The sequence below is a fragment of the Hesperophylax consimilis genome, chromosome 13 (genome assembly GCF_061612785.1).
Source record: "Hesperophylax consimilis isolate HC1 chromosome 13, BYU_Hcon_1.0, whole genome shotgun sequence".
In the NCBI taxonomy this organism is placed as follows: Eukaryota; Metazoa; Arthropoda; class Insecta; order Trichoptera; family Limnephilidae; genus Hesperophylax; species Hesperophylax consimilis.
Window position 1 is genome coordinate 12,027,289 of NC_142848.1, and position 27,955 is coordinate 12,055,243.

At 32.1% G+C, this 27,955-nt stretch overlaps 1 protein-coding gene across 1 annotated transcript; it reads right to left on the bottom strand.

Moving 5' to 3' along the window:
- Positions 1-1,147: 1,147 nt before the first annotated feature.
- LOC149418445 (uncharacterized) lies at positions 1,148-7,471 on the bottom strand. Its single transcript, XM_089638758.1, has one exon. The coding sequence runs from the start codon at positions 7,406-7,408 to the stop codon at positions 5,738-5,740; it is 1,671 nt and encodes a 556-aa protein (XP_089494884.1). The 5' UTR covers positions 7,409-7,471; the 3' UTR covers positions 1,148-5,737.
- Positions 7,472-27,955: the final 20,484 nt, after the last annotated feature.

Consider the following 27,955-nt stretch of genomic DNA (forward strand, 5'->3'; position numbering starts at 1 on the left):
GTAAAAAAGAATAGTATTTTGAAATCCATTTTTATTTTCAATGACTAAATAGTAATCTTTACAATGCGAGTTGCCTGTATAGGTACTGTCAGATTAATTTATTAACAAATCACAGAAAGGGAGACGATCGCACCACCTCCCCGCTCCGCACACATCAAGGCATTTGACACTATTAACCATAAAAAATTGTTGAAAATACTAGAAATCATAGGAATAAGAGGGAAACTTCTAAAACTATTTGAAAATTATTTGAACAACAGGTGCATGCAAATAAAGCTTTTGAACACATTAAGTAAAAAAAGAAAAATCTTAGCAGGTGTTCCTCAAGGTTCCATATTAGGTCCTATTTTATATATAATTTATGTATCTTTTATTAAATTTATTTTTAAACATGTAAAACACTTTGTGTACGCGGATGATACTGCATTGGTTTTTTCTTGCAGTGATTTGCAATTATGTATTGAACTTTTACAAAAAGATTACATTGAACTTTTAAAATGGTCTCACGACTCTGGCCTAATCATAAATGCAAAAAAAACTAAATTGATACACATTAGATCACCCAATGCCAAGGTAAATACTATTATACCCGAAATTAAAACACACAATTCAGATTGCCTACATGTTGGTATCCCTGCGTTGTGTACATGTGAAAATATTGAACTGGTTAAAAAATATGTTTATTTAGGTGTTATTATTGATTGTTTTTTCAAATGGGATTTACAGATAAATAAAGTCTGTGAACGACTGAGATCTATTATTAGTAGATTATATAAATTAAAATTTTATGTTCCAATATGCACACTTCGAATAATTTATTTATCACTAGCTGAATCTATCATAAGGTATGGAATTACAGCTTGGGGATTTTCCTCTAAAACAAATATAAATCATGTTCAAGCAGTTCAAAATTCTCTTGTTAAATTATTAGCTCATAAAAGTTTATATGAACAAAGGCATAATGTTCCACACCTTTATCAAAATCTGAAAATCCTCTCGGTAAGAGCAATTATGTGGTATAAAATAATTTTTCAGCACATAAATAGCCCTATGTACATAAATAGACTGGAACACACTTACAATACTCGATTTACATTAAATGAAGGACTAATCGTACCAAAGCATGTAAACAAATATGGAAAAAGAACGCTAGACTACATGATACCAAATTGTTTAAATATGTTACCTGCAGAAATCAAAAAATGTACAAATATAAAAAGAAATTTTTTGTTGAAAAATTGGCTAGCTGAAAGAAATAGTTTGTACTAGACTCTAATACAAACTATTTCTAACTGCATACGCTTTAATTGTTTTTTGTTTTTATTTTTATTGTATTACACCTCTCATGATATGAATGTATACATTTGATATAATCTGTTTAAGTTAAAAGCACCCAATGACAAACTACTTTAAAGCAGTTTATTGGGACTTTTTGATTTTTGTATATTATTTTGATATTAAATAAAAAAAAATAAAAAAAATAAAAAATGACTATGCAGCTATCCTATTAGTCAACGTATCCTACCCAGTTGTATGACAACGATATATTTAATTAGTTCATACACCACAGAAAGCATGAAGTGCTTACAGATAAGAAAGGTGGTAGTTAACGATATATGCAATTTTTCCCTGCAACCTTTTGAATATCAAACTGCATACTTTTACAGAGTATGCAGCATCCTGAATGCAAGAAAACAAAGAAATCATCGTAAAAGTTAAATTATTTGTAAATTAGTTTTTACAAACTTATAAAAATTGTGCAGTAACTCTGATGGACAATTGGTAATTAAAATAACAAAACACACTCAAAAGTTTGATTGTAAGTTTATAAAAACACTGACAGTTTTTTTTAAATGCTTGCTTTAAATTTAACAAGCTTTCTAAAGCCTACTGGAAAATTTCATGCTATATCAAAATAAAATAAAAATCAGAATAGTGGCATTTTGTTTTTCAGAAAACATTAATAAAATGTACCATTTCTAGAAAATATAATTTATTTATTATAAATGATCGTTTAATTTTAAATTTATGCTTATCTAACTAACCTAACTTTATCTTAACTGTACAAAAAGAATAGTGATTTAATTATAGATATAATAATATTGCATGACGCTTTTAAAGGTATTATGATTATTCTAGAAAAATATGTTATTTACATTCCTTTCATAATTATAGAGTGAACACAGTTCGAAAATTTTACTCTTTCAATGTAGATTACTAGAAAAAACATTCAATATTTTTCTATTAAATAAAAAATACATTATGAAGAAAAAAATGATGGGCGAAACACACATTCAGTTGGTATGAGCAGCATAAAAGATAGTTGTTTCTCCGATTTGTTCTTATTTAAACAGAGTACCAGTATTTGTTTATTATTTATTGTTATTAAGTTTAATTTGTAGAACTCCATTTTAATTTTTATTTTTTATATATTCAATAATATTGTTATTGGGTTTATATTGTTATTGGGTTATTGGGTTATTGGGTATTGTTATTGGGTTTATAATACCAGTATTTGTATATATATGTAATCGGTTTCTTTTAAATATCTGCATTGACAAATCTATTCCGTTCTTTGACCCATCTGAAGCCAATAAGTCACCTAAACTGGTAGCGATATTAGTTGTGAGCTGTCCGCATAGCTGTCTATCGCTGCATATTTCCAAATAATTGTTTCGTCGATTAATAATGCTGTAAAATTATTATCAAATTGAATTTATTAAGAAGTAAACACGTGAATCTAATTGGAGTTCTTTTGATAACAATGCCGCCACGTGTAAATAAATCATTTACAGGTGGCGGCATTGTTATCAAAAGAACTCCAATTAGAAGTATACACGTGAATCTAATTGGAGTTCTTTTGATAACAATGCCGCCACGTGTAAATAAATCATTATGAATTGATGTCAATAATTTATTATGATGACAAGTATTACGATATTACAACGGAAATGTATTAATTTTGAAAGAAGACTAACGACTTTTTACCGTCCAATCACAAACAACTTCATTACTAACAAGCAGAAAACAGTATTCATTTAAGGGTTCCGTAACGTAGTGGTCTATGAATTTGAGTTAAAGTTAAAAGCTAGCTGTGTTTGACGATCAGTGTGAATAGCCCGGGTTTTCTTCACCTTCCCCATTTCCTTTCCATCTACACTACCTTCAGCCTAACAACATACCCCAATTGAGGATGCCATAGTCTCATTGGCAACAGATGGTTAAGAGCAGTTAAGGATATTTTAAATTACTCAAATATATTTTCATTTCATATAAGCACGTTGTCAATCTGCCCACTGGTTTTTAAATAAAATGTTTGGCAGAAAATTGGAAACACGGTGGAAAAGCTAATAAGTTATAAAACGGTCAAAATTAATTACGACACAGAAATGCGTAAGAATGTAATGCGATTTTCTAAATATAAAAGCGAATTGAATACATATTCCACAAGACTTATCAATTATATTTATAGCCTCAGGTCTTAGTCTCAAATTATAAACGCTCAATAAAATAGAATGAAAACCTATGTGATGAATTATGGCAAGATGGATTTTTAAACATTTCTAACACAGCATTCTGAATACATTGCTTCAATTTGGGCTGTAAGCATGACTATATTGTTGATAATTAACTGCTATTGAGTTTAAAAGAAGAAAGTATAATGTAGATATTTAATATGGGTGCAGAACCAAATGCCAGATGGAGTGTTCACCTTACTAATGAATCAAAGGTTTTGCAGTTCTACAAATATAATTTCTGCTGCCTAACACAAAATATACTATTATATACAAATAAATGGATTTCCATCTTTACAAAATAGTTACAAAATCTTTAAATTCTATTTTAAATGGAAGAACAAACAAGCTTTATTACAAACCAGAGTTAAGACGAGACATTACCCTAAAATAAAGACAAAATCTTAACGACATAAGTGAAGAAGCCATGCACAAAAATATGTGACGCGTGGCCCTGGTGTACTGGGCAGACCTGCGGTTGAATTTGCTGTATCAAATCAAGTGGATATAGTGAATATCTTAACGACATAAGTGATGAAATCATGTAAAAACAATATTCGGCGTGCGTCTCGGAGTAATGGACGGACCTACTGTCGACTTTGCCCTAGCAGGCCTAAAGAATCGATCTTTTCGTGAGGTTTATTTTAATTATTTCTGATGAACGTATTACTAAATTCACAAATGTTTCTAGAGGGATCTCTCGGGAAGTTACTAATTCATCGTCTAGGAAAATAAAAACGGGTGCTTACAGCTAATTTTATAAAAAGGTTAAAAAGTTTTTTTAAATTTTGAAACCGTTTTTTATTATTAATTTTAAATATAAATAACTAACATACGTAGGGATCCCTCTAGAAACATTTGAGATTTTAGTAATACATCAATCAGAAATAATTCAAATGTGAGCGTCGAGTAAACCCCCGGGTATTAGAGTCTTATATATAGAAGCAAGCCCAAGTATAATATTTTACTTTTTCAACAAAATTTAGGTAATTATTTAACCTAGCCGCCGCATTTTTAGGTACAGATCGTGGAAATTACACTTCGATTCAACAATTACCACAAGAAACAACTATTTACATGCACAAAATAGGTTATTATGTTATTGTTTTGGGATAATTAAGTTAATTTAAGCATATTTACGAGGAAAAGAAACTTTCACAAGCGTAAAATCCATGCTTAAGAATTCAAAATGATGGAAAAGGAAACATTTTATAAGGAAAATTTTGAACTTTGATTGAATAAAAATGGTATTTTAATCAATGACGTTACAATACTTGTACAGTCGTTGATTTTAATGTACCTTTACCATCTCTCCCGACGTAAATATTTGTTTCTCGTAGTAATTAAGTTGAAACGAAGTGTAATTTGTACAATCTGAGTTTATTAAATATTTACCTAATAATGATTGTGAACTTCATATGAAAATATTTTCAGTCAGAAATGTAATTTGGTAATATTTCATAGATAATGTGGAATTAGCAATAAAGATCTGATCGAAGAGAAACAACACCAGATATATTCACATTAAATCTAAACATCTTCTTTATTATACTAAAATAAAGTTGCTATTCTGTCTGTTTGTACGCATAGTTCTTCGAAACTACACAACGGATTTTGAAAGGGTTTTCACTATCATTTAGAGAATTTCTTCTGGAAGGTTTATATATATAACGCAATGAGCAACACCGTACACATACAGGTACACGCCAGCTAGTTATTGCTAATTCCTTTTTTAGAGTGAAAATATCCAGTTAAATGTTTATTTTGAATGCAATGGCGAAAGTAAACGCAAGTACAAAATACATATTTTAAAAAGCATGCTCAACAAGAACATTCCATAAATATAAACTATAAAGTGACAGACAAGATGTAAGCCATAACTATTAGGAAGCATTTAATTTAATAAATAAAATTATGTAACTGTAACTATTATCTTCACGGGTAATTAAAAATATAAACCGATTGTCGCACTGTTTTCACAAAATAATGGCAACATATTTTTTGACAGATGGAGACCGAATTTTTTTTAACAAAGAGGTGTTGCATTGCGCAAAGTACAAATTTCTTTCAACCGCTAAAAAACTAAAAAAAAAACTGTCTTAAGATTTACACAAACTTTTACTTCTTATCACACTCGCAATGAAAATAACGTCATACACTAGGACTTTAAACTTTTTTCTTAATTTAGCTAAAAAGAATAAGAACCAATAATTTAAGAGCCGTTAGTCCGAGAAGGAGTCTGACCAATAGGTCGTGGTGACGGGGGCGATACTCTTGAAGAGATCCTTAGTAGACGTGGGTTTCTTCTCTTCCACGGCTCGTGATATCACGGCGTGCTGCTTATGGTTGTCTACGTGTCGTTCCATGGAAACTTGCTGTTTAAACCTCTTGTCGCAGATCTTACATCTGTAAGGCTTGTTCAAGCCGGGGTGGTCTTGTTTCTTGTGCATGTTCAGGTTGGTCATGTTGGTGAAGCCTTGCGAGCAAGCTTCGCATTTGTATTTCTTTTCCTTGCCATGAACCGCTTCGTGGACCTTCAGGTTTTTCAGTTGACTGAATACCTTGTCGCATGAGCTGCAGGCGTAGGGCTTGCTGTCTACCTTGCCATACTCCGTGGGATGGGCGTCCTTGTAATGGGAGAACAGGTCTTTGGAATACATGAAAGCCTGCGAGCATATGGAGCACTTGTGCGTCTTCTCCTTGGTGTGGGTCACAATGTGAAGCTTCAGCACGCTGGGGTAGGGGAAAGTCTTGTCGCAGTAAGTACAGGGGTATTTACCTAAAATACTTCCACGCTTTCGCTTCTTCGACACGAGGATCACGTCATCGTCAGAGTCTCGACTCTCGTTTTTTACTACCTTAAGATTTTTCTTCTTTCCCTTCCTTCTGAGCTTCATCGTGATCTTCTTGTCTTTCTTCTTCTTCTTCCTTTTCTTCGAGCCATACGAGGGATCTTCAGATTCCGGATCGGAGAAATCTGAATCTTTTAATCTCTTGTTATCGTCCGAAACGACGGGCTCATTATCGCAATCTATAAGTACGAATTCAGTCTTGACGATCGTTTTCTTTTTCAATCCCAACTTCTCTCTGAACTCCCGGTCCGATCGTTCACACCTACTTTTGAATTTGTAGGCGGTTTCTAAATCTCCCGCGCAAGATTCGCAAATGAATCCAGGCAAGCCGTCATTGGCGCTCACTTCCACGGCTGCGCAAGACATCACCTTTTCACACATCATAAGGACGGTATCTTCGTTGAATATAGAAATCAATACGCCGGTATCCATACAGACTCGACACACGTCCTTCGGGGAGGTCTCTGTCTGCTCGTCGGTCGCTGTCTCTCTCCCGCACCGTACAATATTATCAATCGGCTTTGTTTCTTTTTCAACAATCTTATCGGGAGAAGCGGGTTTGGTTTCTATGGAATGCTCGGTGGCGAGTTTACTGGAATCGGCGGGAATATCGCCAGAATAACCTTCAACAGTTTTCTGTTCAGAGGAACTTACGCGTCGATTGACGTTAGCGTTCGCCGATGTGTCAATATCCATAGTAATCTCGTGTTTGGGTTGCATTTCCGTAGGGACGAGCTGCGGGGTATTTTGAGTCAACACATTTGACATTTCACTATCATAACACAACGACAAATCCTGGGTTATATCTGGAGAATTGTGAGTGGGGATAGAATCCTCCGTTTTCATTTGTACAGCTCCGTAGTTTTGTTGGATGGAATTTGTTTGTAAGTCAGGTTGGAGTGGCATTGGTTTCAAGTCGTTGGTTTGGTAATGTAAAACACCGTTGTTAGCGTCCAGTTCCACATTGTTCGAGTGCATTTTAGTGTACTGGGAATATAGATCCGTGTAATCGGAATCCATATTCGTATTATAATTCTGCATTGCACTCACAAAACAACAAAACAATCAACTTTATCACACGCGGCGCACTCCCGACGCTCGTTTTCTAACACTGACGTCATATTGAACTGTCATAGTTCCGGATTCTACCGCTCGTCGCGCCGCGATCGCTCCAGGCTGGGGCGCGTATTTTTAAATCTCCGCGGTTGTTTCGTTGTAAACTATGAACTTTGAACGAAACAAGTAATGAAAATAAGTAGGTAGGTACCGCGTAATTTATTTTTGGATAATTTTTAAAATATTTTATTTAATAAAATCTACAAAGATAAGTCAAATTGCGTTAAAAAATCTTATTTAGATTTATTATTCGCAAATATGTGCTTACATAATATTATGTAAGCTGATATTGAATTGTTTAGAATACAAGGAAGAACATATTATGTTCTTAATTAAGTATTCGAAACAATTAATTAAATTAAAACTAGAGAGTGTACACTTTATTTGTTATTTATTATTACACGCCCTAATGGGCTTTTACACACTAAAAAGTTTAATAGTAGAGTATCACAGTTATTATAAATTCTGCAAAATTAAAACAATAAAGGAAACATAATTCAACGAAAAAAGTAAAAATATTAAATGTTACAACAAAAGCATATAATAAAATAAGATACATTAGTAAAAATGATAAGAAGTCTCACATAAATAGATGTTCAAAATAAAAATAAAAATATATATATTGCGGAAATTATAGATGTCTATTTGTGTCTCGATATATAAAAGAATTGAAATAAACAATATTTAAATTGATTATTTTTAAGATGAAATATTATATCTCCCAGATCAGAGTATTTATTTCCGAGACTTTGAAGTCTTGGAATCGGGGAATTTTGATAAGATGGTGTCCTGGTGTTGTAAAAATAAAAGGGTAGTAAATTTCGGCAAGATCTTTTGGGTATGTGGATGCTGATTAATTGGAGTTACTCAGGACAGTCAATTTTGTAATGAAGTATTTTATGTAGTACTATTAAATCTGTTTTTATTCTTCTTTCTGAAAGTTTTAATAGGGACAATTTATCTAGTAAGTAGTTATAATCACTTGTGAAAGTCACGTGGCGATAACGTTCATTATAATCATAGTTTTTGATTTCACGATTTTTACAAACAATAGGTTACGTATGAATCTAATATTAAAATAAAATCTTAAACTGAAGTTTCACACTGTCAATTGTAATCCGACAATATTCTAAAGCTGTGAAGAGATCAAACCAGGAAAAAACATTAAGTACATGTGTAAATATAGATTTCTAACTTAAATATACCAACCTTAGTGAAAAATAATTTTAAATAAACTAAGATGCTTAATTTCCCCTCGGAGGTAGGCAGAGAGGGTGGACCGCCAAACAACTCGGTCTTGGCACACACTTCTTGCCGCAATCACATTCATACATCGTCTCATACATACATACTGATAAAAATACTAGTTTTTGAACCTAACCTAACGCAACCTAAAATAGGTTTTTTCATCATTTTTCATGACTTCATATCACTTTTCAAAAGTATGTTAAATTGTCACGATTCTGAGTTGTCCGATTACCATCAACTTTATTTCCGCTAAAATGTACAATTCTCTACTCCAATCCAGTAGTTTTTGAGTAAATAGGAGACAAACAAAGATTCATTATTATTAGATATAATATGTTACAGCCAAAGTAATAAATCAGGATATTATATATACTATCCAGCCATTATTTATAATTTATACCTAATTTAGACAAAGTGATAATACACACAGAATTAATCACATTAACTTACAATTTTATATAATATCTTCGAAGACTTGGATAAAGTAATAAAACATGTAGTTAGAGGTAAAGATTATAAAATTATATTTCAATCTGCCTTTGATTTATAAAGTAAATTTAAACTAGGTTGGGTTATTATAGCTTAGGTTAGGTTAGGTTGGTTTATGATAGGTTAGGTTAGGTTAGGTTGGGTTATTAAAGGTTAAGTTGGATTGGGTTAGGTTAGAACAGGTTAGGTTGGGTTATTATAGATTAGGTTAGGATAGGGGGGTAACAAGTCAGTTGGGATTGTATTTATTACTTTGGCTAACTTTGACCTGATATTATGTCCGGATAAAGTGATTAATTTATCACAATTTCGTTAATATATATAATGACCAGTCATTTTTTTAATTATTGTTTTTTTATAATTTATTTTTATCTTCTAAAAAAATGCATATCTTAATTTATAGTAAAATATCTTTTTCTTGTCAAAAAATATTTATAAAAAATATATATAAAACAATATTTAAATACTTTTACTATGAATATAATATTGTTTGCTGTCAAAGAGGTAAGCGTTCATCGACAGAGTTTGTACCATTTTCTCATTAGAATTTTTTTTAAATTGCCGGCAATCCGGGCGTTGTCCCTGACTCCGATAGGGTGTTATTCATAAATAAACCACTCTTGTTACTAAATGAGCAGCCTAAAATGAATAAGCTTTTGATGGTTTTCCATTCATTAGCTGTTCCCAGCCAGACCCGCCGCGAGCGGGCGTACAGGCCGTACACCGCACGCGGGCGGCACTTTCAGGGGGGGGGAAATAAAGCGATCTCGTCACGTTGAAACTCATCCTCAAATCAGTACATCGTTACCTACCATCACTACCCTACTACGCATAGAGAAGCACAAATGTTTATTATTATTAAAATATCGCAAAATGTATACGGAGATAGAACAAAAAGACATAAAATTCCGGAATTATTTAACGCATTACCTGAAGACATTAAAAATGAGACATCTTATTCAAAAATCAAAACCAAAATTAGATCGTTCTACCTCCGTGAAACATGAAAACAAATAATATTGAGGATAAATGTGAAAACCAAATAATATCAAAAACAAATAATATTGTGAAATATACCTAGAACTGTTAACCATCGTTAAAAATAAAACAATTATTATCGTACATTATGATCATAAGCATAATAATAATTAGTAAGTATTTTTATATTAGATATATACTATTAAGTAAATATTATGTATTACGCATCAAGATATCAACAAATATATCATTATAAGCAAATAAATAGGAAAAGTGAGAGATTTCTTACAATCAAACTGATTGATCAGTTTTGTAGAATTTAAGTAAGATAAAATATTGTACAAATAAAAAAAACTGAATAAACACATTAAAAAAAAATGTAATAATGTTGTTACATTTATTTCGATCGTTGCCTCTCAATTTTATTAAAATTATCCATAACAAAGCCATCTATTGGCATCTCTCGGAATTAAGATGCGAAGCGTCTGCAGGTTCGAAGCACCTTAACAAAAGAAGGTAATCGAGGATACTTCTGTGCGGGCGCAATTGGAGCAGTCCGCTCCGGGCATCGGATTGTCAAGGCGCTGATAATACAAACACCTAATAGTCCTGACACATCGCCCTTGAGATTATTTTTTACAAAAACGACACTACGCAATTCACAAATAATCCGAATATTATTGCTATAGTGAACCTAGACGTTTACTGCTTTTGACAAGGGGCGTCAAAATTTTATTTGCGCCATGCGCCGTTTTGCTCAGGTCCGGCCCTGTATTTATGATACTTCTCTCTTCACCGTGTTGCCGTCAGTTCCACATAGGGGAATTTCCGTTCCCGTGGCATCTCGCTTTCTAAAGTGTTCTGCAATTTAAGGAAATTCATTATGGCCTGGTATATCAGCAGCCGGTCCGTATCCTCGCTATGTGCGACATTCCTCGTCCAAATTTAAGCGGACTAAATCGACTGCTCAAACCTTGGTAAGCCGCAGAATAGTTCCCCGTTTAGACGCCGAGGCGCTAGCAGTTACAAATGTCAAATAATATAACCGTGAATAATTACGTACTTCCATCTCACCGAAATTTGCGTAAATTGCCTTTTTTCAGTGTGGACTATTATATTCATCGAGCGATGAGAGATATTGTTATTATTAATTGATAATCAATCTAAAATCGACAACAAGTATGGTAAGGTATTTAAGAAGGATTTTTTAGCTGTTTGTTCGTCATAATTTCATAAATGATATTTGATTCCGGCAAAACAAATACTATTTATAATTAGTACCTTCGCGTATAGAACCATACTAACTAAACTTGAGAACTTTATCAAAAATAAACAACCCACCTCAAACATTTGATATTTTGTAATCTCTCAATCTCCTGATGACTGTAGAGAGCATAGATATATCACTAGCGGTTCCATGATAACCCAACATAGCATGACAAGAGGTATGACCTTGCTAAATGCCCTACCAGCGGATATAGATGTGTTTAATATCACTATACCATGTTTAAAAAAAATTATGTACATGTATTGTTAGTTATAATAAAATTGTACCATAATTGGACTTACCTGTCTGTCGTACAATAAATAAATAAAATAAAAATTAATATAAATAAAATAAAAAAAGATATAAAGTCATTAGAAACAATGAAAAAAAATTTAACCTAACCTACTTAACCCAGTTAATAAAGTTTTTGTTTCATCACTTTCCATGACTTTATAAAACTTTTTAAAAATGCGATGAATTATTATTTTGATGATTTATCCGGTCACCATCACTAGCGTAGACAGTAATTTGGTTATTTATTGAAAAAAAGAAGCACATTCCTCTTTTAAAATCATAGACGAAATATATTACTTTATTTTTATCCAGAATTACGATGATATTCCAACAAAACCGAGCTTAAAATCAACTGATATACCGGGCCCATGTGTTACTTTCTTCACTAAACTTAAAAACTCACACGTAACGAATTTACAAAATATTATGGGAAAATCATACACGTGGTTAGTACGGATGGTGTTTCCGAGCAAAATCTACCTGTTAGAGCTAGATTTTGCTTTAAATTAAGGTTCATAGAGTGAATGGGTTAGCTTTTTTTTAGATTCAGGTTTTTTTTTCGCTGACACCTTTAGTGAATCGAGTTGACATCACTGAGGGCGGCATATTCTGCTTTGCTCGAGGTTGTTCAGGCGGCTAGCGGACGGGCCTGTTCCCAGCCAGATCGCACAGCCCGAATATAAAAGCGTATGATAATCTCGAGTATTTCGAGTGATGGAACCAGGAAGTGAATAAATCCGGGGAATAAATTTAAATAAATTCTCTGTCGTTACACAAAAAAGAATCGGGTAACTTTTTTTAACACTCTGGTATTGTACGAACATCAAAATAAAGTTGGTTTCTGAGAAGATATTGTAAAATAACAAAGGAATAAATTGGACAGAGTGCCTCGTAATGAAAGGAATAGGTACAAATGTTTTGTCATCATTAAAATTTTCAACATTTCCTATGAAATGCTTCCATTTCTACTGGGCTACGTTTTTGCAGTTTCTTATAACAATATTTTGATTACTTACACAGCGCCGTTTTTATGAAAAATCACCTCAAGCGCGCTGTAAGTTTCAATGATAGTCTGTCAATAAATAGTAAACAAAAATAGAGGGAGTTAAGATCGTTTGAATGTTTTAAAATGGCAATACCGAGTTGTTTGTAAGGAAAAATAACGTAACTTTTAAAAAGCACTGTGGTACAAGTAAATATTTCCGGATTAAAACACCTTTATAATTTACTTGCTGAAGTCCCCGGCGTTGTCCGGGCTTTAAGCAGAGTTTTTTTTTAAATCAGACGTCTACTGTCTACGTTGAAGGTCAAATGTGAAATATTTCATCAAGTTCGGAACGAAACTGTAGAATCGAATGGGTGTTGAACATCGTATAAAAATCGAATCCACGCTGGCGTCCAGTGTCTGCCCCCAAAGACATTCTTCTTTGTATGAATAGAAAATCCCCGGTGTTGCCAGGGAGCTTATTTTGAACATGAAGTGTAAGCTCAGAAAATTAAGGATAAATGGCAATTTATAAATAATTATTATTATTGGATTATTTGTATGGCGCCATTTTTGTGAGAAAATCACCTCAAGGGAGCTTGTTGATTAATTACTTAATTAAATAAATATATCAATAACTGTATATCTTATAAATGTATTTCTATCAGCGGTGTCCCCCAAGGTTCGCAATTGGGACCATTATTATTTATCATATTAATTAATGACGTGACAAACATTTTATCGAACAGTATCAAAATTTTACTCTTTTCTGACGATATTTAGTTGTTGAAGGTGAGTACAATGGTCTAATCTCCAAAAAATATTGTTTTAAAAAAAACTAAATACTCCACGCAATAGAATATTTTCACAAACAATGAATACCGTTATTTATGCGTAGATGATTTAAAGTTTATTTTTCTGATTCTGATAATTATAGTAAAAATGTGTTAAATTTCATCGAGAAACATCAATATTTTGCTTTTAGGGGAGGAAAGGGGGATGGGGTGGTATTTCAAAACCTCATGTAGATAGTGACCTTCCTTTTATTTTAAAGGACAAGTGTGTTAAATTTCATCAATCTCAGAATATAACTGTAGATTTGCATAACAATCGTATAAATAAAGTAATAAACCCCCGCCACAGGTAGGTACTCTTCGTTATACAAATAGCTCCCAATCCCCCGGCGTTGATCAGGCTTCACGCAAAGGGTTTTTTAATTTTCAAATAGGAACTTCCTCTTACTTTGAAGGTCAAGTGTGCAAAATTTCATCACTCTCGGAATAAAACTGATGATTTCTATACATATTAAATCTAAGCCACGCTTTATATTTAAGATACATTTAGATATATAAAAAGGGCATCTTCTGATTGAGACTAGTCTGACAATGACGATCATAAGGTGAAACCGGTCCGGTCATTAATACTAAATAAGAAGAAAGTTGTAAAGTTTTTTTAACCCAAAAAAGTAAAATTATAATTTTGTATTCTATGTCATAATGACGTTGCAGCCAGTTGGAACCGTATCGAAATGTGCGGTTTTAGGTCGTTTTTAAAATCAATATTACGAATGAAAATTTATTTATTTATTTATTTATTGTTTGTTTGTAAATATTACATAATACAATTAATGAACTTAAAATGTCCAACTAGGCGATTGCCCGTTTTAGGACATTCCAATATGATAATGTTTTTACATGTAAATTATGGTACATTATAGTGTTGACTATTCTGTTGTTAAAAAAAATACATATGTATATTCATATTCTAGAATACTTCCAGTTATATCGCGACATATTTTACTATTATTTAGCTGACATAATAACTGAATTAACATAACATAAGCTGAATTAATAGATAAAAACAAGAAAATGAATTTGAAAATGAAACTGAATTGAAGAAATTCTGTTGGTAAAGTAATACAAATGTATATTCATTTTTTTTTTTTACTATTGTTTAGCTGATATATTAAACTAAAGAAATATTAATATATAAAAAAAGGAAATGAAAAATAACAAAAAATAAAAAATGAAAGTAAAGAAGGAACTTTTCCTTTAAGGAGAAATATCACGAAGAATTGAACAATTTTCGAACTTTCTTTATGTAAAAATACAGTTCCTGTAATGCTAATATAATACCAATATAAGTTAAAATGAAAAGAAGAATGTAAAGAAAAACAAAATTTACAATTTAATTACTGTTTTTTAGCATATTCTCGCATTCAACTCTCCCCAAGACCAGAAGCCAATTGTTTACCTGCATACGCAGAATATTAGTACGCTTTGCCTTCCATGCATCAGGTATGAGATTGAGCAGTTTAGGGCCTAAGTATGAGAATTGTCTCTGTGCTAAAGATGAGGAAGTGGTGGGCGGAACTGTTGGGTTTTTTTTGCATGTCTTGTATTATGACAGTGGTTTACGGAAGCTAAGTAGTGCCTCTGTTTTTGAGTATGTAAAATGATTTTCCTCATGTATAATTGTCTTACATCAAGAACACGAAACTCTGCGAACAATGAATCGCTGGGGTACCTGAAAGGTTTTTTCAGTATGACTCTTATAAGCGATTTCTGGGATTTAGCTAAGGGATCGAGTATGGTTTTAGCACAACCTCCCCAACCTAAGGAAGCATAGTCTAGTATGGAATTGCACATTGCAAAGTAAATTCGTTTCAAATCATTTAGACATAGAATATTTCTTATTGCTATAAACAGATGTGTAAGTTTCCTGACCTTTGTGGAAGTAAAGGCTATGTGTTTGTCCCATCTCAGAAATTTATCAATGATAATTCCTAGGTATCTTATATTGTCCACACATTCTAAGGTATTGCATTTACATGTAATAGTGTCGTAACAATGGTGTATTCTAATGTTAATAATTTCTTGTGGTTGACCCGCTTGAGTTGAACTGAAGCAGATGAATTTCGTTTTATCCGAATTTAGAGTGAGGAGATTACTATCTAGCCACTGTTTAACTTTGTTTATGCCAAATTCAGCTTTAATGCAAGACTCATTCCAGGTTTTGCCTTCGAATAAAAGTACTGTATCGTCAGCAAATGTAATAATGTGGTCTGCAAATGAAGTATTACATAAGTCATTTATATAAACATAAACAATATGGGACCTAGTGTACTTCCTTGCGGTACGCCATATTTAATATTGGCTGGATCACTTAGAGTACCGTTAATATCCACTCTTTGGCTCCTGTTTTCTAGGTAACTAACAAACCACTTGAAAATTTGACCCTGTATCCCGATTCGCTGTAGTTTATTCAGCAGAATTTTGTGCGAGATAGTGTCGAACGCTTTAGCTAGATCTAAGAAAAGTGCAATGCATTTACTACCTTTATCTAGATTATTAGAGATGATTTTTGTCAAATTAGCGATGGCGTTTTCAGTGCTTAAACCTTTGCGAAAGCCGAATTGTCTACTAGAAAGGATGTTGTTATTTTCGAGATAAAGGATGAGACGGTTCTTTACAATTTTCTCCATAATTTTAGAGACAGAGTTGAGCAAGGAAACAGGCCGGTAATTATGTATCAGTGATTTGTCCCCACTTTTATGCAGTAAAATGACGATTGACTGTTTTAAATGGTTAGGGAATTTCCCTGAATTAAAGCTAAGATTCGCAATGAACGCAATCGGTATGGCTATGTATACTTTAATGATTTTTAGAAGATTTGATGAAATCTTATCGGGACCACATGCTTTTGATGACTTAAGGTCGTCAATTATCTTCATGACTTCTTTAGTTGAAGTTGTGATTGAGTCTATTTTGTGACCTATCCTAGGGATAGTTAAATTGGCGAGAGCGGTTTCTGATTTCTTACACTTATCGAGAATTTTTTTCGCAAGTGTGTCACCCACAGATGAAAAGTAACTGTTTGCAAAGTTTGCCATATCTTTGGGGACTTCAGAGTTTGATGTGTTAATGTATAGCGATTTTATTTCAGAAGATTTATTGATTTTGGATTTGGTTATGTTGCGAAAGGTATCTCAAAAACGTTTTGGATTGCAGTTGTTTTCGTAAATGAGTTTTTTATAATAATTTTCTTTCGCCGATGTAATTAATTTCTTACACAAATTCCTATATTTTTTATAATAACATTGTAATACCAAATTCTCAGGATATGTTTTTGCCTTTTCATGAAGATGATTTCTTCTGTGAATCGATTTAACTAGCCCCAGGGTGATCCATGGTGTGAATTTAATTTGTTTATTAGATACGGTTGTATTACTTGTGTGTTTTGATATATACTCGTGTAGTTTGATAATAAATTCTTTCATTGCTAAGTCAGTATCTGATTTATCTAGAACATTTAGCCAGTTTTCTGCGCTCAAGTCCTCAATTAACTTGTTGAAATTAGTTTTAGCAACGTATTTAATTTTCGAAGAAGTGGGAGGCTTGTTTTTAAGACAAAGAGATGTTGTATAGTGGTCTGAAATAGTTGAGTGTATAACAAAAGTGTCAATAAAGTTAATATTTTTTACATTGATGTGATCAAGACAGGATTTACTCGAGCCCTGTTCACGAGTAAAGCTGTTAATAGTCTGTGTGAAACCATTTTCCGCGAGTAGACATAGATAATCGATTGATTGACGGTGGTAGTCAGGGATAGTGTTAATGTTTAAATCTCCCATTGTAATTTTCTGTTCAAATTTTTTCGCATTGTTTAAAATTGCTTGCAATGAAGAAAGGAAGGGGTCAATATTGATGAAGGAAGGAGATCTGTAAATGGCAAATATGCATATGTTATTATTCAATACTATTTTCATACAGTTTGATTGTGCTAAAGTGATTTCCTCTACATGAGCTTTAATTCCGTCCTTGATGTAGATAACAATTCCACTGGATTTGTTGAGGTTGGTTGTGGTGTGATATTCAGAGTAATTGTGGATTGATTTTACGGTGTAGTATTTATTTAACCAGCATTCGGTTAATATTATAACATCGAAAGATGAATTAAATTGATCAAGAAAAATTGTAAAGTCATCGAGATTTGATATGCTTCTAATATTCTGGTGTATGATTTTTAGACTATATGAGTCCCAGTTATAGTTGTTTAAATTCTCCAGATCTCGAATTATATTCATATTAATGCTAATTACAGAATCATTGTAATTATCCGAAGGTAACTGAAACATAATTATGATTAAATTTACTATGATGTGTGGTGGTGAACCCGTAGTTCTTTTGCGAAAAGTCTGCAAACAAAAAGTTAAAAGCGAAAGTGTAAATTACTGTGTTGTTAATCAGTGTTTTATTAATATATTGTATAGTAGAATGTGAGTTCTGATTATTCGAGTATGATGCGTATTTTACTTCGAGATGAAAGTTGAATCCACTAATTATATTAGATGTAAAAGATGTTATAAAAGATGATGGTGTTGGTATGTTTCGTATAGAGCAATCTAAGCAGTTGATGATTATGTAGATATCTGTCGTGAAGGCTGCAAATACAAAAAATATGAAAACAATAAAATCAATAAAATGGCCAAATGCAAAGTATGTGCTGATTCTGTAGAGGAGTTGATGCGAAAAAAAATGCCAAAAAACAATAATTAAATACCATAACATGCGAAAAATGCAAAGAAGAACCAATACTAGGACATATTTATGTAAATTAAGATTTTTTCCAGATTTACATAGATTTGTTGGGAACATAATCTTACAAAGACTCTCGCTGCTTGTTATACGTACATATGAGTTTGATTGAAGCACAGAGAGAGGGAATAGAGAGAGTGCATTATTATGAGATAATGAGAGAACATTATATAACATGAATGATAATGTTGATACATAGTATTCCAACTTAAAATATATTTTAACTGTAAAGTGCATACTATAGTGTATAATGCTTCTGATTGTAATTGTTAGGTGTGATAAAGGACAATAATTAAATTTATTAACATGTGAAAAATGCAAAAGTATGATTAAAAATGTGCGAATAAAATATGTAAATAAAACAGTAGTAAAGGTTTTTGAGAAATACAAAAACATTATTTTGACAGAGCTCGAGCATTTGTAGTTAATGTAAATTCTGTAAATACAAGTGAATATAATAAAAGTTAGCCAAAATAAAAAGATTATTGAAGAAAATAAGAGCATCATATAGTGAGTAAATAAGATATTACTACTCTGATTCCTACGAGAACATGAAGGAAGAATAATATTTACCCAGTAAACAGATATTTTAAAGAATACTAAAACAGCGTGGTTTTTGTTGCTTAGAGGAAGAGTATGGTTAGAATTTTTAATTGTAAGATTCGCAATTTTTATAATAATTTTGATGTTACTAGGGAAAGCTACTAATGAAAGTAAGAATGAATTATTTTGATAAAAATTAGGTATTTCGCTTAGGGTGTGTGAAAAGTATATAGCGGTAATATTCAAATAAAAACTTGAAGTGAAAGTATTAATTATGGAGATATATAATTTTTTTTTAGAGAGAGCTAACGAAACGTGAGATACAGTCGAAGGAGGTAAAGTATAATAAAAATAGTGAATACTGATATAAACAATTTTCACACTGATATTGTTGCTACATGAAAGAACTCCTAAAAAGAGTAGGAATGCATTATTTTCAATTAAAACATTATTATTTATAAAGACAAAGAAATAACTCATGAGAAAACTTGCGATGAATATGATATTATCCGGATTATTTTTGTTTAGCAGTGCAGTAAATGTTGAGGTACTTTTTATCATCTGTCATAGTTGTTGGCGTTTTTCTCGATCAAGATCAGTGATGTTTTTAATCGTAATAATTTTGGATGTATCCGTATGTCTTAGCAGAATGCGCCCCAAAGATGACCAAGAGTATTTGTAGTTATTTTCTCTGGCGAATTTTTTAGTTTGGGAGAGTAAGAATTTTCCTTTTTGCGTTAGATGATCTGACACGTAAATCCGTTTTGCTTCTTGAGACAGCCCTAGATCTGCTGTATTGAGTTTGCTTGAACTGGAGGTAGAGGATTTTTTATAGTCTTTGATTTTGAGTAGGAAGTCATCTCGAGATTTAATACTATTGAACGACACTATTACAGATCTGGGATTTTTTTCGGACAGTTTTGGTCCTAGTCTGTACATTTTATTGATTTCAGATTGTAAAGGTATCGAGGTATCTCCGTAATTTATGATTTTTGATATCTTTTTAAGAGTTTCCATAATATTTTCATTGTTTGCTTCAGGGATGCCTCTGATGTCGATATTGCACATCTGTGTAATGTACTCCAGCCGGTCAATTTTGTCGTCCTGATCAGAAGTAGTATTTTCTAATACAGCGTTTTGTTTTTTTAATTCTAGCATATCAGTAATGAACCTTTCTTGCGAGGATTCAATGTCAGTTAATCGTTTTTTTAGAAGGTCTTGCTGATCCGCTAAAAATTTAAATGAATCAAGGATTTCTTTGTTTTGTGCGATAATCGAATCATATTTTTGTTCCACAAAATCCATTATTGTTTTTTTGAAATTATTTAATTCTAAAATAAACTTTTCTGACGTAAGAATGCCGCTTGCGCCATCTATGGTTGATGAAGGAAATTTCTCTGCGTCTGTTGACTGTTGAGTTAGATGTTTGGTAGGTTTGCCGGTAGATGGTTCTTGATCGATTTTTTCATCACAATAATTCATATTTCTGGTCTTTTTTTTAGAAAAAGCTTTAGAGCATTTTTTACATTTCCACTGAGAATTACGAGCACTACGTATGTTTTCACCAATCTCTGCACAAACAAGATGATAGCCATTATCACAGACAACACAAGATATGAATTCGGCTGGACTGTCAATATTTTTGTCGCAAACGATGCACAGTGTATTCATGTTGAAATAAATTGATTTCGCCGTGAATAAAATTGATTGAATGATGTTTAATATTGATAGTTTCAACACAGTTTAGGCACTTTTGTATTTTTTAACAGCTGGCTCGTTTTAGTACAGAATGACAGATTTATTTTTATTATTTGTTTTTTTTTTTGACAGTTAACATGCAGTTTCTTTGTGAAGACAAAAAAACATGAAAAAATAGCACTTCACAAGATATAAATGCACTGATTTGAAGCGCGGTCTTTGATTTCTAATAGTTTAGATCTTTGAGTTTAGTACACTTCAATTTTATGTTGATTTTTATTAAATTATAGCAGACGTAAGAATATGTCAACACTAGACTCAGTAGGTAGGTAGAAATGATATTTATTTGAATATTAACACATTTTGAGTATAATTATCAGACTCAGAAAAATAATCTTTAAATCATCTACGCATAAATAACGGTATTCATAGTTTGTGAAAATATCCTATTGCGTGGAGTATTAAGGTTCTTAAAATATAGGTACCTACCTACGTAAAAATAAACAATATTTTTTTTTTAGATTAGATCATTGAACTTGCCTTCAACAACTTAAAATCGTCAGAAAAGAGTTAAATTTTGATACTGTTCGATAAAATGCTTGTCACGTCATTAATTAATAGGATAAATAATAATGGTCTCAATTGCGAACCTTGGGGGACACCGCTGATCGAAATACATTCATAAGATATACAGTTATTGATATATTTATTTAATTAAGTAACTAATCAACCTTGAGGTGATTTTCTCACAAAAATGGCGCTATACAAATAATCCAATCATTATTATAATTTATAAATTGCTATTTATCCTTAATTTTATGAGCTTATTGATTCTTATTTGCCTTGAAATGCCTTATTAATGCCTTGAAAAAATCAGTTTAGATTAAGTCTACATGTTTTTTATTAGTCACTGCTGTGTTATATAGTTTTCATATACATTAAGGTGTGTGAGAGTAGATATAGATGAGACAAACCCATGTTGACAATTGGTAATAATACATTTAATATTAGAGAATATTTTATTTTGTGATCCTGCGATAAATTTTGGAATTCCATTGCAGGTAACATTTATTTGATATAGTAAATTGTGGCCTAGTTATAAAAACAGTTTTTACATAATTTTATTTTTTAATCTTTTATACGCCACTATTGGGTACATATGGTTACATTTTTTTACACTAGGGTTAGTAATAAACAATGTTTTACAGTTGGATTAAATTTTTTAAATGTATAATCATCTAAAAACCTAAACAAACCTTGTGACATAAAAGGTTTATTTGGGAATTTTTTTATATCGAAGCACAGAGTGTCAAATAGAAATGGTGCTTGTAGGTACTTAATCAACTTGAGAATATTTTTTTGTGTCAAAGGATGAACACAAATTTCATTTTCCGAGTTTATTACAAAAAACTTCAAAGAAAGCCAATGTAATTTCTTACGAACCGTTGCGTCGGCAGAAAATGTTATTTCAATTTTCTCTGCTTTCTTTCGTTTCGAATTCTGGCGACTTTCATTATGCCTTAAGAGGTATTGTTTCTGCTATCGTGGTACGAGAACACGCCGTCAGATGGAATGCAGGAAAACACTTCTTCTTTTTGACATATGAATTTATTAATTCACAATATAATTGCAGAGGATCTTATTTTCCTCTGCTAAAACTTAAACTGAAAGAAATAAAGGTCTAGTTTCCTCTATTCTTCAGTTTTCCCTAGGTTTACATAAACCTAGTAATTATCTCACGACTGACTGCCTAGGTACGTCTGTACCTACCAGTTATAGCAACACTCTAATACTGTCCTTTTTCTGGGAGGTATCTGTATTTAAACTAAATTCTGAAGGACATTTTACCAAAATAAAGATGTTCCACCCGCTCGTTGGCAAACAACATTCTTAACATAAAATAAAATGCACTTAACTATTCTTAATGATACAGACGTGATTTAAACAATACAAATATTTTAAAGGAATTATTTTAAGGGAGATGAAACTTTATTTGGGGCTCTTATTACTATGGGACAGGGGTGGGAAAGGTATTGGCAAATATTTTTAGGCATAATGGTTTAACTAGGGTCATCATAAAATAGAAAGCGAACAGCTCTATTTGAAAACTGCCGCTGCTTGCAGTAAAATGTCACTAATTCTTAAATCATAAATGATACACAAACAAGACAATATCTTTATAAAAATACCAGGCCAAAGAATTGTTTTATTGTAGGGTCGAATCTGCAAATGTGGGAAGCTACACTATCTTTAAAAATACGAACTGTGAGAACTGGCCTGAAGGTTAAATTTTACTGAGCAATATGTAATAGTCGCATTCTGGAAGATACAGGTATATACATTTTTTATTATAATACATGCGGATATAATGTTAATTTCTTTTTCGACAAACATTTTCAAAAAATCAAATGCCATGAAAAAAGAATTTTGAAATTAAGGACCGGTTGTTTCGGAGAATTTGAACAATTCATCAAATTTCAACGCTAATTTGCGAGCTCTGTGAAAGTCCCATCCAAGTTCTGATATTATATAATTATAGACTAGTTGCTTGACAGAACTGAAATAAAGACAGAAATAGAAAATATCTTTCACGGAACTCGCAAATTAACGTTGAAATTTTGAAGAATTGTTCAAATTCTCCGAAACAACCAGTCCTTAATCTTTTTAACCTTGTCGTTCCTAGTACATTTGGAAATTCATAGATTTCACAATATATCATCCCTAAATAAAATGAATTTTATTTTCCGATAATTGCTGGCGTGAATAGCTTTACACAATTTTCATCGTTGGATTTTAGCTACTAGTTTAGGTGGCACCAATGAATCATGGTCTGAAAGGTGATTTTTATGTTTATTTTCGACTTCTGCGTCCTTTACTTTTTTTCGTTAAATTTGAATGTAAATCTTTTTGCACAAAAAAAGCTCTACCATAAATAAATATCAATTTGGATTCACAGAGGGAAAAGTCGTTATTGCAAAAGTTTCACATACAAAGTACTCTAGACAAGTCAAATAAATGCATTTTAACTTTATTGACGTGAAGAAAGCATTTGATAGCATTTCCCATGAAAGCTTGTTTTCAAATTAAAATTGAACAATCAGCTTTTCCAGACGGACATCAATTAGTAAAATTAAACAGTAAAAATTAAGTAAATCACTCTGAACTTTCTTTCTACATAAGATGAGTCCACGTGAGATTACTAAAAACCACCCTCGTCCCCTTTTCCAACCCCTAAAGCGGAATTTTAATGCTTTTTGATGAAATTTTATACATTTTATATTCAAAATAAGAAGAAAATTACTGTCTTCTTCTTATTTAGAAAAAACTCCGCGAAAAGCTCGGGCCACGCCGGGGACTTCAGCTAGTTTGGTTATAAAGAAAGCGCCACTTTTAACATAACACAATTCAACTATATAAATAGTGCATCGCATTATTTTCACTAGCTTTCTCGATTCTTATTTATTTTCTCAATTAAAAATGCAACAAACGATATGACGTTTCTGTTCTATGTATTAACTGTATTACCTGGGGCGTATCAGGAAAACGAGGTGGGAGTCGATCGGTTTGAGGGGAGACCTAATTTTTTTTCAATAATTTCACTACTGCCATCAATTTTTATTTATATGAAGCTTGAAACAATAATTTTAATACATTATTATAAGCAATAATTTGTATCCTGAATAACACAAATATAAATTGAAAAAAACTTCCGAGAAAACATAAATAATAAAATGACATGACAGAGCTTCCATGGGAATTTTAGAAGTTGGCCTAAAGGAAAATTATTTATGATTTATTAATAAATATTCCAATAGAAAAAATAAATACACTTTTTATTAAAAACCACAAAATTGATGATCAAATAAACATAACCAATCCATTCATATTCTTAAAAATTGGAACCTCAACTGTCGCAAACTTCTGGGTTAAATCAATCAATAGAGGGTGGGCAACTTAAATTTTTTATAGAGCTTACAGAGAAGGAACAAGGAAGTAGTCAGAATAAAATAAAAAAAAATCAATAAAAGCTGACTTATATCCGGCGTTGCTCAGGCTTATGAACAGGGCTGTCGTAAGCAATGAAGGGGCTTATTGGCATACTAAGTTTAGGGGGCCCTTTTGAAAAAAAGCACTGCAGGCGAAATTTTTATTTCATGGCATCGGCATAAGTATAGAGATGGAGGGAGTGGAAAAATGCGTACGGAATTTTTATCAAGAAAATGTTTAAAATGTGACTGCACGACCATTTCCTAGTAAAATATTAGCCATTTTTATAAATAAAAATGTAAACGTTCGTTTGTTCGAAATCTTAAATTTCACAAAGTTCTTCCCCGATTTCTTTGAAATTTTGACGAGGTTGCATTCGAACACGCTTGTTTTTTTATATACCTTTGTTATAGATGTCACCTGTGACAGATAAAAACATATTTAAAAAAAAACTGCTCCTTTTGTTGGACGTAAAAGCAACAAGCGCTATCATTTCTCTATATGCACAGAAAGACTGAGCCACAGAAACGCGAGGCGGGGTACAGCCAGTTCAGAATATATCTGAAGACATGCTTACGCTGATGGCTGTGTCAAAATAAATATAATGGACGAGATGCGAAAATATTATTATTTTGAAGAACACATTTTCAGACTTCCCCATAACATATTCGTACTTTGCAGATAACTTGTTATGAAAGTTGTCAATTCATTCGTTTTAGGCCACTAGTCATTTTTTTAGCAGGAAAATGAGAAATTTGACCAGATTTTTAATAAATTAACAATATTTTCATATCATTAAGTTTTCTCCGTGTGTAAAATCGCAGTGCGCGTAGAAAGAGACAATAAATAAATAAGATATCATCATGTCAATAATTTAAACTGTTCAATGCGCATACATACAGACACACACACACACACACACACACACAAACACTCACACATACATTACACACTTTACACACACACCTATATACTACACACGTCACATGGTGTGATGAAAGGCTTAAATCACAGTGAAAAAAAACAGATAAACCATAGCTGCAAAAAAATATGCAAATTATTTATGAAAACCGTCATTCTAGCGACATCTGTTGATTTAAAAAGTAATTCAGTTTGCTTGCAGTAGGCACTTGTAATAGTTGGAATTAAATCAAGGTTCCGGGACGAAAGCAGAGAGGTCGTAAAATCGTCTAAGACGAGAAAGGAACCCCCTATCTAGGCCTGAAAATAAATATTGAAGGGTGTCAGCCAATTAGATCTAAACGAAAGCTATAAAATTTTGAGTAACCAATCAGTGAACGGAGAGGCGTGCATCAACTACAGACAAAGGATTGAACTATGGACCGGGCGATAAAATAGATAATTAACGACATTTCGATTCCCACCGAAATTAGAGGTGAACGCACTGTAAAGTAAACATCAACGTTCGAGGTGACCGAGCCCTGGGAATGTTTAGAGAAACCGATACGTTTATGAGATAGCGAACCGTTGACATCGAGGGCTTTTGGCCTTTTCATGTTGGAAAAACACACACACGAAAATGCAATGAAAAAAATTATAAACGTGATAGTATAAAAAAGGACGGGAAAAGCGAAGGAAAGTTAGCTCATTCAGAGAATTCATTTAAGTCTAGGTTTGCAATGGAAAGACCAACTCAATTTTGAAACTCAACGCCTCGATCAGAACCAAGAGGGTTACCACAAAAATGAAGGTAATTAAAATCCTATATCATAAATCAAAAAAATTACACAACGTTTGATGGAATTTAATTACAATATAAATACGGAAATATTTGCGTTCAAGTTCGTAAATCTGATAGTATTATTGTCCCAGCGTCTGGACGGTGTAGGCCCTCTGATTGGTCAAATTTAAATTGTCTGTTTCGGGTAACTTGAATATTAGGACACGATTCCATACTAAAATTGGATCGCCTCATAATAATACGAGATTTCTTCATAAGCATCGTTTCTGCTCATATAATTTTTGGATAATATCGAGGAAAATATGTTTTAGAAAGTTCATAATCCATTGGATTAATTACATTACAATGAAAATTCTCCACAGTTACGTGATTATGTTTGACGTTTATAAAAATTCACGCGTTTCTTCAAGATGGCCGACAGAGCGCACCTCTGGCGGTTTAAAAACGAACCAAATGCCTGGCGCGAATATTTAAATATGCAGCTAACAATACTTGACTACTTACCATTAACAAGCGTTTTATAAGAAGATTTCTTCTGGAAGCTTATCACTTTGTAATGGCATTTATCATTATTTTTTATATTTTTTTTTCTTATTAATTATATCTGATTTTATATTGGCATGTTTTCTAATTTAAAAATTATTTATTTGCGATGCTTTATATCCTGAGTGAAGTATTTTAAGACCTGAATTTTTATCGAAAGTGTGATCATTATTTAAAAGATTATTTGCAAACTCAGATTCACTATTTCCATTCATAGCCCTGCGATATTCTTTAGTTCTGACTTCAAAGTTTCTATTGGTTCTACCTTTGTAAAAGAAATAACAATCATCTCAATTGAGTTTTTAAACTCCTGTTTTTTTTGTTTGAATTTTGCTATCATTATTATTAAGAATATATTTTTTCATTGTTATTAGTGTAAAACGCCAGTTGAATGGTACCAGGATTGTTTATATATATAATTTTAGAAGTATCGTTATCCACAAACAGAATTCTACGCCATTGTTTATTTCTATCTTTAGAAAGACCGTTTGAAGAGAATGTGTTAAATTTTTTTATTTAGTATTTCAACTATCAATTTATTAGAATAACCGTTATTAAATGCTATTTGTCTTATGAATATATTGTTTTATGGTTATATGCTATTTGTTTTTTTCAGGTCTTAAAATACTTCACTATAAATAATTTTGAAATTTTAGAAATGAGGAAACATATTAATATAAAAGCAGATATAATTAACAAGAATTTTTTTATAAACTCTCTTTTAAATATTTTCCCACTCAACTGGTCTTTCCCGTCTAACGATATTGTAATTCCTAATTATTATAAACCCAGCCTACTCTTACCCCTCCCCCCTCCTTCCACTTCTTCTTTCCCCATTGCAATCTATATTGAATTTTTGACTTCGGTGTATACACAATAAAATGTAAACATTATATTTATTTATTTATTGGACAATTTGCATAGCGCCGCTTTTGTGAGATATCACCTCAGGGGCGCTATATTGTAATAATCTACCTTTATATATAGATTTTTACTCTCCTGATGAAGGTGTATATATAATCTAGCTTTAAACTTTATTAGATACAGTAACAGTTGTAGGTAAAGAATTACCACCAGTTGGAGTAAAATTAACACCTTTTAATTAAACCGACTGCTAATGTCATCGCACAATTACCCTCAT